The sequence below is a fragment of the Pseudophryne corroboree genome, chromosome 9 (genome assembly GCF_028390025.1).
Source record: "Pseudophryne corroboree isolate aPseCor3 chromosome 9, aPseCor3.hap2, whole genome shotgun sequence".
Classification (NCBI taxonomy): Eukaryota; Metazoa; Chordata; class Amphibia; order Anura; family Myobatrachidae; genus Pseudophryne; species Pseudophryne corroboree.
In genome coordinates this window covers 337258806-337272685 of record NC_086452.1, presented here as the reverse complement: position 1 = coordinate 337272685, position 13880 = coordinate 337258806, and the positions used below count along the sequence as shown (strand labels likewise).

Here is a 13880-nt window from a genome sequence, read left to right as displayed (position 1 = left end):
GGACAGGACCCCACTAGCCCTTTGGGGAGACAGAGGGAGAGTATGCCAGCACACACCAGAGCGCTATATATATACAGGGATAACCTTATATAAGTGTTTTTCCCCTTATAGCTGCTGTATGTTTTAATACTGCGCCTAATTAGTGCCCCCCTCTCTTTTTTTTAACCCTTTCTGTAGTGTAGTGACTGCAGGGAAGAGCGAGGGAGTTTCCCTCCAACTGAGCTGTGAGGGAAAATGGCGCCAGTGTGCTGAGGAGATAGGCTCCGCCCCCTTTTCGGCGGCCTTATCTCCCGGTTTTTTGTATATTTTGGCAGGGGTTAAATGCATCCATATAGCCCAGGAGCTATATGTGATGTATTTTTTTGCCATGTAAGGTATTTCTGTCATGTTTTATTGCGTCTCAGGGCGCCCCCCCCAGCGCCCTGCACCCTCAGTGACCGGAGTATGAAGTGTGCTGAGAGCAATGGCGCACAGCTGCAGTGCTGTGCGCTACCTTATTGAAGACAGGAACGTCTTCTGCCGCCGATTTTTCCGGACCTCTTCGCTCTTCTGGCTCTGTAAGGGGGCCGGCGGCGCGGCTCCGGGACCCATCCAGGCTGGACCTGTGATCGTCCCTCTGGAGCTAATGTCCAGTAGCCAAGAAGCCCAATCCACTCTGCACGCAGGTGAGTTCGCTTCTTCTCCCCTTAGTCCCTCGATGCAGTGAGCCTGTTGCCAGCAGGTCTCACTGAAAATAACAAACCTAAACTAAAACTTTCACTAAGAAGCTCAGGAGAGCCCCTAGTGTGCACCCTTCTCGTCGGGCACATAAATCTAACTGAGGCTTGGAGGAGGGTCATAGGGGGAGGAGCCAGTGCACACCAGTTAGTCCTAAAGCTTTCTTTAGATGTGCCCAGTCTCCTGCGGAGCCGCTATTCCCCATGGTCCTTACGGAGTCCCCAGCATCCACTTAGGACGTTAGAGAAATACAATATATATATATATATATATTGCATGTGTGAGGTAAAAAGGTTAAAAAAAGAAGTGGCCGGTGGTACTTACCATGCTGCTGAAGAAGCTGTGGGGTGATTGCTACAGAAAAATGCTTCATCTCTGGCCAATCCATATTACAGAAAATAACCATTTACCAGACATAAGTCCCACCAGCCACTTGACAATCTGCGAAGACTATTTGCTAAAGGACCGCATGGACTTCACTTCCCGCAATTGGCTAACACCCGTTGCTGACTGGGAATTCTCTGGATGGTAACTAACTTCTATTATTACATGTATTGGACATCTCTTTATAATGGCCAAAATTGGGGGTCCTGCATTAATGGACTAAACAAATAGTTCAAAGTGCAAACTTGATGCAATCATTATTGCAATTATGTGTTTCAATTTTTATGATATCATCAAGTCGTATTTTAGTCTCTCATATATACCAGCATTGTTATTCCTTTTACTATTGTACAACAAATAATAGCAAGATACTGTATATTATTTATTTATTTTATTTATTACCAGTTATTTATATAGCGCACACATATTCCGCAGCGCTTTACAGAGATAATTTGCTCATTCACATCAGTCCCTGCCCCAGTGGAACTTACAATCTATATTCCCTATCACATGAACACACATTCATGCTAGGGTTAATTTTGTTGGGAGCCAATTAACCTACCAGTATATTTTTGGAGTGTGGGAGGAAACCGGAGTACCCGGAGGAAACCAACGCAAGTACGGGGAGAATATACAAACTCCACACAGTTAGGGCCATGGTGGGAATCGAACTCATGACCTCAGTGCTGTGAGGCAGTAATGCTAACCATTATACCATCAGTACTGTTTAGGAGTATGGAGACAATAAAACTTTTATACACTTACCCTGAGTATTGATATCCTCTTGATACACAGTATCCCCATTCTTCTGAAGAATAAAACTTGGTCGTGGAAGACTATCTCCAAACAGTTTTCTCTGATTTAGAACCAACTGCTTCACTGTAACAAACAAGAGGAAAGAGAATACAAAAAGTGTATTTTCACAAATATGCAACTAAACCATCCTGTCTGTACACAGGTAGAACAAGTACACTGCAAGGGGTTAATCCAATTAGGTGCAAGTTGGGACCGGAGAGCCGTTTTCACACCAAACTATCACTGCAAATTTAATTTCCAAACTCACATTAATTTTTTCAGAGGAAATTCATATTTTTTCATGCGCAATCCCAGAGCAGGTTAAAGTGTAGGGAAAATTTGAAGGTAAAAATGTCTGGTCACAGTGCAGAACCTCTATGCTGTGTATAATTTGTCCAATAAAGGCATGTGGGACAGGTACGTGGAGGTGTTGTATTGATGGTGTTCGAACTTTTTACATACTAGAATTAAAACACAGAAAAATAATTTTACAGATATTTTCTGTACCGCAAAATGCTTAAAGCTTTAATTTGATAAATAGCTCTTCCTTGCTTTCGTTTTTCCATCATTAATAAAAAGTGCAAAAATCAACCATATGACACCTTAGAATAAACTCCAGTACTTTCCTTATGGCCACTAACACCCTTCTATATGGTCCTGCTATATTACGTGCCACTTGTATAGGGACCAGGAAGGTTTCCCCACTTTTTCATGCACTTTTCCCAGTTTGCTTTGTGTAGAAATGTTGTACAACCTTGCCGCGACTACCGCAAACTAGCATTTCTAATGTAATCTCTTTGGTGCGCGCGTTCACAGATGTATGCAAGTTAGATAAAACAAACTGGCGTTTCCAAATTCACTCTTAATTACATTGACCCCTAAGCGTAGTTAAAACAACAAGAAGAACCCAAGTATCCGTGCACCTTCAATGGTCAGGCACAAACATTGCACTTTCTTGTTACAACTGCTGTTAATATGCATAGTGTGAACTAATTCAGATTGTAATCAACAGAAGAATAAAATGATGGCCCAAATGTATTAAGCCTTAACAAGCGATAAAGTGGAGATAAATGACCAGCCAACCAGCTCCTGTCATTTTTCAAACACTGGGGCAGATGTATTAAGCCTGGAGAAGGCATAAGGAAGTGATTAACCAGTGATATGTGTAAGGTGCTAATCACACCAACCAATCAGCTCCTAACTGTTAATTTACATATTGGAGCTGATTGGCTGGTGTGTTTATCACCTTGCACATATCACTGGTTTATCACTTCCTTATGCCGTCTCCAGGTTAATACATCTGGCCCACTGCCTCTTACAAGGCAGTTAGGAAGCGTGTTGGCTGGTCATTTATTTATCTTTATCTGTCTCCACTTTATTATTAAGGTTGAATACATTTGGGCCTTTGTGACCAGTTTGTCCATATACAGGAAAGCCAAGACTGCACAGATAATGGACACTCGGAAGTAGGGACAATACAGTTTTCCATGGAGCAACTCATTCTGAACTGCTTGTGACCAGCATATATGGATGAGGGGGAATCTGTACCAGAGATCTCTATAATAGTTTATAACAACACCAGTGGAAACATAAATAAACATGTTTTCTGTGATACAGTTTCACATTGTTTAAGAGCCTACTTATGTGATGGCAATAAAGGTTTATATTTAGACCGGATTTACGAAGTTTAGGTTGTGAAACGTATCTACAAAGTTGTCCTGTATACTATGCTATAGTAAAATTACAGAAGTATCAAGCATAACTGTAAATAAAGATGTAGAGTATTTAAACATACAAATAGTTAAAACATTTAACACCATATGATAAATGTGCACTCATTGTAAAATGTGATCTTTCTGATGTCTTAAAAGAGGACCTACAGTACAGATGTGTCCTTTTACATCTAGCCCCCATGCACGTTAAGCAGCCCTTCTAGTCACTCCATGCCGTGGTGTGACTCGGTAGCATAGAGCGTCTTTATGTGCAAGTTTTTCAATTATAATGTGTCTTATTCGCAAAACGATGTGAAAAAGATGCACAAGCAGCTTATGCTGATTAAAATGATATGCTGCATGCCGGAACAGGACGGAACTGCGTTCAGTTAGTTCTATTTGGAGATGGAATCTGTTCCGCCTCTTCCTTCCTACCTAACCCAGACTGTCACCCCGACTCCGGAGGGAGATGGCGGGTGCTTGCTGAGATTTTGTAATCAGCGGGTGGCCGTCCCCTACCCACAGCGGCAGCTGGAGGCAAGAGTTCACTCCTGAACTCCAGCTTCCGGCTCTCACAGTGTGTACTATGGGAGAGACGTCATGATGTATCTTCCATAGTTCTGACGAGCAGGTGGCAAGACGGACAGCAGCGGTCAGACGCAGGAGCTAGGCTTAAGCTAAGTATTGGGGGGGGGGGGGGTTGTGTGTAAGGGGCACTACTACAGGGGGCATTACCACTGGGGTCATTACTACAGGAGGCATTACTAATGGGGGCATTACCACTGAGAACACTACCACTGGGGGAACTACTACGGGAGGCATTACTATAGGGGGCAGTACTACTGGGGGCACTTCATATGGGGCGCTGCATAAGGGACATCATTCCTGGGAGTATAAGGGGCACTACTACTGGGGGCACTGCATAAGGGGAACAAGAGCTATGAGCTCTGCATAAGGGGCACTACCACTGTGGGCAATGCATAAGGGGCACTACCACTACAGTGGGCATTACATAAGGGGCACTACTGCTGTAGGCATTGTATAAGGGGCACTACTGCTGTGGGCATTATGTGTATTAGGGGCACTGCTAATGTGGGCATTGTGTAAAAGGGGCACTACGGTGTGTCATAACATAAATAAGGGACACTACTATGTGGTGTCATGTGAATAAGAATGTGCTACTTTGCTGCTTAATTTGAATTGGGGATACTATTGCATGACAAAGCCCCTTTCTTTTTGAGACCACACTCCTTTTGCGCCACGTGGCGCAGTCCCTTTACTAAATAAGCGCTGGGGGGCAGTTCCACCACTTCTCTAGGACCACTTTAAACACTGGGCATGCCTATATTGTGTGTGCGACTGTGGCTGTATCTGTATATGAAATTGTAAGTAACAGTGTTTTTCTATGCAGATACTATGAATGTAACATTTTGCATGCATATACAGCTGCAGTCGCGCACAGAATATAAGCATACCGCATATCATTTTAATATGCAGAGTCTGCTTGTGTGTCCTATTCACAACATTTTGTGAATAAGACACATTTTTTTGCAAAAAAGGAGATTTATGGTAAGAACTTACCTTTGTTAAAATCTCTTTCTGCGAGGTACACTGGGTTCCACAGGGAATAACATCGGGGTGTAGAGTTGGATCTTGATCCGAGGCACCAACAGGCTAAAAGCTTTGACTGTTCCCAAGATGCACAGCGCCGCCTCCTCTATAACCCCGCCTCCGTGCACAGGAGCTCAGTTTTGTTAACCTGTCCAATGCAGTAGCAGGTAAAAGAGATGACAATAGTTAGTAGCCACATAAACCACATTCTCGCGACAGGAGAAGGTGCCAGCGGCTAATGCCATAGAAACCCAAAGAAGCTAAGTGCGTCAGGGTGGGCGCCCTGTGGAACCCAGTGTACCTCGCAGAAAGAGATTTAACAAAGGTAAGTTCTTACCATAAATCTCCTTTTCTGCAGCGGGGTACATTGGGGTTCCACAGGGAATAACATCAGGGATGTCCTAAAGCAGTTCCTCATGGGAGGGGACGCATTGTAGTGGGCACAAGAACCCGGCATCCAAAGGAGGCATCCTGGGAGGCGGAAGTATCGAAGGCATAGAACCTTATGAACGTGTTCACTGAGGACCATGTAGCCGCATTGCACAATTGCTTAAGGGTCGCACCATGTCGGGCCGCCCAAGAAAGTCCAACAGACCGAGTAGAATGGGCTTTGAAGGTAGTAGGAGCAGGAAGACCAGCCTGTACATAAGCATGTGCAATCACCATTCTAATCCATCTGGCCAAGGTCTGCTTATCAGCAGGCCAGCCACGTTTGTGAAAACCAAAAAGGACAAAGAGGGAATCAGATCTCCTCAGAGAAGCTGTTCTCTTCACATAAATACGGAGAGCCAGTACCACATCCAAAGACTGCTCTTTGGGGGATAAACCTGGAGAGGTAAAGGCCGGAACCACAATCTCTTGGTTAAGGTGGAAAGATGACACCACCTTAGGCAGACAACCAGGGCGAGTTCTAAGAACCGCCCGGTCACGGTGAAAAATCAGAAAGGGTGACCTACAGGACAAGGTACCCAAGTCTGAAATCTGTCTAGCAGAGGCAATAGCCAGCAAGAACAGGACCTTAAGAGTAAGCCACTTAAGGTCCACAAACTCAAGAGGTTAAAACAGAGTCTCCTGTAAGGCGTCCAGAACAACCGACAAATCCCAAGGAGCCATAGGCGGGACATAGGGAGGTTGAATCCGTAAAACACTCTGAGTGAATGTATGAACATTAGGCAGAGTCGCAATTTTTCTCTGAAACCATATCGACAAGGCAGAAATATGATCCTTGAGGGAGGCCAGACGAAGGCCTAAGTCCAGGCCCTGTTGCAGGAAAGCAAAAAGCTTGGCAGTACTGAACTTATATGCGTCATAATAGTTAGTCGGACACCAGACGAAGTAAGAATTCCAGACCCTATAATAAATCCGATCAGAAGCCGGTTTACGGGCCTTCAACATAGTTTGAATGACCGCCTCAGAAAATCCTTTGGCCCTCAGTACGGAAGATTCAAGGGCCACGCTGTCAAAGCCAGCCGGGCCAAATCCTGGTAGACACAAGGGCCCTGAACATGGAGATCTGGGTGCTGCGTAAGTTGAAGGGGACGCTCTATCGAGATCCCCTGGAGGGACTGTACCACCGAATGAAGAGTTTTTGCCTTCACCTGATCCGAAGGGACGTCTGTCAGGCAAAATCGATGAGGGGACGATTCTTGAAGGATACGGCGTAACCTCGAGTGACGACTTCCAGTACCCAGGGTATACCTAGAAGTCGGCCCCCCACCCTGGGAGGGAGGCCCGCCCAGTCATGCGGCAAGCTTTTCAGTTTTGGAAGCAGGCTGACAGGCAGCCCAGGCCCTTTTGGGTTTGGGCTTAGTGGGTTTGGAAGTGTGAACCTGTTTCAGGTACGCCTGACCTTTTGCTTTCCCTGAAGGACGAAAGGAGCGAAATGGAGTACTCTTAGCCTTCGGCAACGAAGGAGCAGTACTAGGTAGACTTTCTTGTTGAGGACTTCTCCGAAAAGAATGTCTCCCTTAAAAGGGTACCTCCAGGGTTTTTGTAGAGTCCATGTCCACAGACCAGGACCGTGACCAGAGAATTCGGTGAGCCAAAATGGACGTAGTAGAAGCCTTGGCCGCCAGAATACTGGCATCAGAAGCCACCTCTTTAATGTAATGAGACGCTGTAACAATATACGATAGGCATTGTCTAGCATGATCAGAAGCATTGGAAGGCAACTCTGCCTCCAGCTCCTGAGCCCACGCTTCCACAGCTTCTGCAGCCCATGTTGCTGCAATAGTGGGCCTATACACCGCACTGTTTAGGGTGTAGATTGCCGTCAAACAACCTTCCACACGCTTGTCCGTCAGCTCTCTCAAGGACGTGACGGTAGTTACAGGCAGAGCTGAGGATACTACCAGCAGCGCCACTTGCTAATCCACTGGTGGTGGTGTTTCCCAATTTTTATTAAGCTCCGCAGCAAGGGGTAAGCGTGCCAGCATCTTCTTGTGAGGCGTGAACTTCTTTCCTGGATTTTCCTAGGACTCCTGACGTATGTCAACTAAATGGTCAGAGTGAGGTAAAACTTGTTTATCACCTTCTGACGTTTAAACCTGTCCGGTTTCTTAGGGGCAGTGTCAGGCTCCTGTTCATCATCAACCTCAAGAATGAGCCTGATAGCCTCTAACAAGTCAGGAATATCCACCTGCAAAACAACTTCTCCATCAGAAGCATCAGGATGAGAATATTTGGGGTCCGTATAAGCGCCATCCTCATCAGATGAGGTGTCTGGGATGTGGGTGGATTGTGAGGAAGTAATTGCCCGCTTAGAGGACCCCTTGGTCTAAGGCTGGCGAGGATTAGACTTCTGAGTAGTCAGTGATTGGTTCAATTGCTGTAACTGAGCGGACAGTTGATATGCCCATGGCGGGTTAACCGCGGGGACCATAAGGCACCGTGCCCGCAGCGTGGCGAGCGAAGCGTGCCCGCAGCGCGGCGAGCGAAGCGAGCCCGCAAGGGGCTGCGTTCCGCTCGCCACCCCTGTCGGGATTGTGTGGTCGGGATTCCGGCGTCGGGATTTCGACCGCCGGGATCCCGTCCAGCGGGATTACGTACTGATCCCAATCCAAGGGCAAGATACATACCAGCTACACCAATCACACCGTATAACTTGTGATAACTACCCAGTTAACAGTATGAAAACAACATATCATCAGTGCAAGACCGATGCAACTATAACGTAACCCTTATTGAAGCAATAACTATATACAAGTATTGCAGGAGAAGTCCGCACTTGGGACGGGCGCCCAGCATCCTCTACGGACTACGAGAAATAGATTTACGGGTAAGTAAAATCTTATTTTCTCTAACGTCCTAGTGGATGCTGGGGACTCCGTAAGGACCATGGGGATTATACCAAAGCTCCCAAACGGGCGGGAGAGTGCGGATGACTCTGCAGCACCGATTGAGCAAACATGAGGTCCACCTCAGCCAGGGTTTCAAACCTATAGAATTTTGCAAAAGTATTTGAACCCGACCAAGTAGCAGCTCGACACAGCTGTAGTGCCGAGACCCCCCGGGCAGCCGCCCAAGAAGAGCCCACCTTCCTAGTGGAATGGGCCTTGACCGATTTTGGTAACGGCAATCCAGCCGTAGAATGCGCTTGCTGAATCGTGTTACAAATCCAGCGAGCAATAGTTTGCTTTGAAGCAGGGGCACCAATCTTGTTGGATGCATACAGGACAAACAGCGCTTCAGTTTTCCTGACTCTAGCCGTTCTGGCCACGTAAATTTTTCAAAGCCCTGACCACATCAAGTAACTCGGAAACCTCCAAGTCACGTGTAGCCACAGGCACCACAATGGGTTGGTTCATATGAAAAGATGATACCACTTTCGGCAGAAATTGCGAACGGGTCCGCAATTCTGCTCTATCCATATGGAAAACCAGATAGGGGCTTTTATGTGACAAAGCCGCTAATTCTGACACACGTCTAGCCGAAGCCAAGGCTAATAACATGACCACCTTCCACGTGAGATATTTTAACTCCGCCATTTTAAGTGGTTCAAACCAGTGTGACTTTAGGAAACTTAACACCACGTTAAGATCCCAAGGTGCCACCGGAGGCACAAAAGGAGGCTGAATACGCAGCACTCCTTTTACAAACGTCTGAACTTCTGGAAGAGAAGCCAACTCTTTTTGAAAGAAAATGGATAGGGCCGAAATCTGAACCTTAATGGAACCTAAGTTTTAGGCCCAAATTCACTCTAGTTTGTAGGAAGTGAAGGAAACGGCCCAGATGGAATTCTTCCGTAGGAGCCTTCCTGGCCTCACACCAAGAAACATATTTTCGCCATATACGGTGATAATGTTAAGATGTCACGTCCTTCCTAGCCTTTATCAGCGTAGGAATGACCTCATCCGGAATGCCTTTTTCCGCTAGGATCCGGCGTTCAACCGCCATGCCGTCAAAAGCGGCCGCGGTAAGTCTTGGAACAGACATGGGCCCTGTTGCAACAGGTCCTGCCTTAGAGGAAGAGGCCACGGATTTTCTGTAAGCATTTCCTGCAGATCCGGATACCAGATCCTTCGTGGCCAATCTGGAACAATGAGGATTGTTCTCACTCCTCCTTTTTCTTATTATTCTCAACCCTTGGATATGAGAGGAAGAGGAGGAAATACATAGACTGACTGGAACACCCACGGTGTCACTAGGGCGTCTACCGCTATTGCCTGAGGGTCTCTTGACCAGGCGCTATAACTCTGCAGCTTTTTGTTGAGGCGGGACGCCATCCTGTCTATCTGTGGCAGTCCCCACCGAACTGCAATCTGTGCGAAGACATCCTGATGAAGTCTCCACTCTCCATGACGTATGTCTGGTGAGGAAGTCTGCTTCCCAGTTGTTCACTTCTGGAATGAACACTGTTGACAGTGCTCTTACATGATTCTCCGCCCAGCGAAGAATTCTGGTGGCTTTCGCCATCGCCACTCTGCTCCTTGTGCCGCCTTGGCGGTTTACATGAGCTACTGCGGTGACGTTGTCTGACTGGTTCAGAACCGGTTGGTCGCGAAGAAAGGTCTCCGCTTGACGTAGGGCGTTGTATATGGCCCTTAGTTCCAATATGTTGATGTGAAGACAAGTCTCTTGACTTGACCAAAGACCTTGGAAATTTCTTCCCTGCGTGACTGCTCCCCAGCCTCGGAGGCTCGCGTCCGTGGTCACCAGGATCTAGTCCTGAATGCCGAATCTGCGGCCCTCTAGAAGGTGAGCACTCTGCAGCCACCACAGAATAGATACCCTGGCCCTGGGGGATAGGGTGATCAACTGATGAATCTGTAGATGTGACCCGGACCACTTGTCCAGTAGGTCCCATTGGAAAGTCCTCGCATGGAACCTGCTGAAGGGAATGTTTTTCCCAGGACTCGAGTGCAGTGATGCACTGACACCTGTCTTGGTTTCAATAGGTCCCTGACTAGAGTCATGAGTTCCTGGGCCTTCTCTATCTGAAGGTAAACCCATTTCTGGTCTGTATCCAGAATCATACCCAAGAAGGGCAGACGAGTTATAGGAACCAACTGTGACCTCGGGAAATTGAGAATCCTGCTGTGTTGCTGTGACACCTTCAGCGAAAGTGACACGCTGTTCAACAACTGCTCTTTTGATCTCGCCCTTATTAGGAGATCGTTCAAGTATGGGACAACTGTGACTTCTTGCTTGCGTAGGAGCACCATTATTTCCGCCAATTACCCTGAAATTGGTAATGACAATCCTGTACCACAATTGTCAGGTACACCTGATGGGGTGGATAAATGGGAACATGAAGGTATGCAGCCTTTATGTTTAGATACACCATCAAATCCCCCCCTTCCAGGCTGGCGATGATCGCTCTGGGCGATTCCACTTTAAATTTGAACCTTTTCCCGTATAGGTTCAGAGATTTTAATTTTAAAAATAGGTCTGACCGAACCGTACGGTTTCGGGACTACAGCCAAGGTTGAGTCATATCGCCTTCCTTGTTGCAGGAGGGGAACCTTGAGCACCACCTGTTGGAGATACAATGTGTGAATTGTATTTAATATTATCTCCCTTTCTGGGGGAGAAGCCGGTAGGTTCGATAAGGAAAAACCGGCGAGGAGGCACCTTTCGAATTCCAGCTTGTAACCCTGAGAAACAATTTTTTATTGCCCCGGGGAACCACCTGTGAGTGAACTCAGATGTGGCTGAAGAGTGGAGCTCCAGCGTCATGCGTTGGATGTAGTAGAGGCCGGGGAGGACCTCTGGTAAGAAAGGACGCTCCTCGTACTTTCTTGTTATTCTGCGATCGAAAGGACTGCATTTGATAATGTCGTGCTTTCTTAGGCTGTGAGGGAATATAAGGCAAAAGATCAGAATTACCAGCTATAGCTGTGGAGACCAGGTCCGAGAGCCCTTCTCCACACAATTCCTCAGCCTTGTAAGGTAAACCTTCCATATGCCTCTTTTAGTCGGCATCACCTGTCCATTGCATGTTCCACAGGACACTTCTAGCAGAAATCGACACAGCGTTGACTCTAGAACCCAGTAGACTAATGTCTCTTTGGGCATGTTTTATATATATATATATATATAAGACAGCATCGTTTATTTATTTATATATATATATATACCTGTATATATATATATATATATATATATATATAAAGCAGCAGAATGGCGGCACTCAGAGTCTTCTTACTCACGTATAGAGCTGAAAAAAACTTTTTATTGGGACATCAACGTTTCGGGTAAGCACCCGTCAGGATAGCATAACAATAATTACCACATCTTACCACATTTAAATACCTCGGCATACCTCGTTAGACCTCCTGACCGGTTTCAGCTGGGCACCGCAGTATCAGATGCCGGCCTCCGTGTGAGTGTGCAGCGTGAACGCTGCTCCATCACGCTTTGTGACGTCATCAGTGTGCGTCTACCCAGTCCGTCCGGCCGGGCGTCATCGGGTTGTCACCATGGTAACTGAATACATAAACAAACATAAAAACAAAGTGAGATGAGTAACATTAATGATTAAAAACACGAATAAAATATGTTACTAACAGTAACCAAAGGTGATGAGCTACTTAGTTGCATTGTTGGGGATAATAGATATCGTTACCACTGAACATGGAGTTTAATGTAAATTAGTGTGATCCACTCATTTAATGGGGAATTTATTCAGCCCTATATCTGGACTTAATGGTAACGAATAATCAAGGAATCAAACAAATAAATCAAACAAATCATGAGAATAGATAAGCGACTGTTGGGTTACATAAAACACTTTAGGCCTAGGGTGTCATTAAGTCCCCTAGGGGCTATAGTATCCAATTGGAAAATCCATCTACTTTCCAATTGGAGGAGCATTTTTCCACGGTTGCCACCCCTAATAGTGGCTGGTACATGATCGATCAATTTTGATCGCAGACTAGCTATACTGTGTTTAGCCTGTGCGAAATGTCGCGCTACAGGTTGGTCACTGTCTCCTGACTGGATGGCTGCCCTGATGGCGGATCTGTGTCCTGCCATCCGTTCCCTAAACTGTCGTTCAGTTTTGCCAATATAACTCAGTCCACAAGGACAAGTTAAGATATATATGACAAATTTAGTGGTGCACGTTAGTGCATGTCTAATTGTATATTTTTTTCCTGAGTGGGGGTGATTGAACGTACTGCCTGGGATTAGGGACCTACAGGTGGTACACCCTAAGCAACGATAACATCCTGTTCTCTGTGTTAAAAAGTGTGTTTGTGTTTTCTTCTTTAAAGTGGTGACATCTCTCTTGACTAAGCGGTCGCCCAAATTACGGCCTCTAGTATAACAAGAAAGGAGGCGTGAATCTTTAAGTGAGATCAGGTTTTTATCCGTGTTGATTATGGGCCAGAACTTTTTAGCTACTTTATTAGTGAGTTGGCTCCTGGTGTTATATCTATTTACCCAGGGCACAAAAGGGGTAGTTGACGATGTATCTCTAGTAGTGCTAAGTACTACATCTCGGGGGGTAGCTAGTACTTTGTCCCTGGTCTTCTCCAATTCCACACGGGGATACCCTCTCTCAACAAATTTATCCACCATCTCAGACATGGCTTTTATTGTTTCCACTGGGTCGCTAGTAATTCTTCTCACTCGCAACATCTGCGAGTAAGGGAGACCTTTGCGAAGTGCTTGTGGGTGAAAACTGTCGTGTTTGAGAATGGTATTCCTGTCAGTTTCCTTCACATACATTGCTGTAGTTATTCTCCCAGATTGGAGTGAAATCTTGACATCAAGGAAATTAATGGCTATTGATGAAATATTGTATGTGAATTGGACTGCATGTCCTGTCCTATTATGGGTAGTTAATAAGGTAATTAACGATGATTCATCGCCCTCCCAAATAAGCAGGAGGTCATCAATAAACCTTACATAAAGTGGCAGGTGAATCATTACATCAGGTTTAGACAATAATAGCTGTTTCTCAACCATAATCATAAATGCGTTGGCGTACGATGGGGCCACATTCGACCCCATCGCACACCCCGCCAGTTGTACATAGAAGTGTGCATCATACATAAAATAATTTCTAGTGAGGACTAGATTAAGGAGTTGTAGAAATAAATGTACCGGGGGCCCTTTATAGTGTGGATTGTCAGTAATCAGTAATTCCACAGCTCTTAACCCGTCAGTATGGGGAATACATGTATACAGACTATTAACGTCTGCACTACATAGTAA

General features: G+C 45.9%; 1 protein-coding gene across 3 annotated transcripts in view; it reads right to left on the bottom strand.

The window, feature by feature from the left end:
* CFAP92 (cilia and flagella associated protein 92 (putative)) overlaps nt 1–13880 on the bottom strand; it is a 567578-nt gene that overhangs the window by 484357 nt on the left and 69341 nt on the right. For all 3 annotated transcript variants that reach the window (XM_063940590.1, XM_063940589.1, XM_063940591.1), the window contains exon 5: nt 1867–1980. In XM_063940590.1, coding sequence (XP_063796660.1) covers nt 1867–1980 — 114 coding nt within the window. The remainder of the gene's footprint in view (nt 1–1866; nt 1981–13880) is intronic.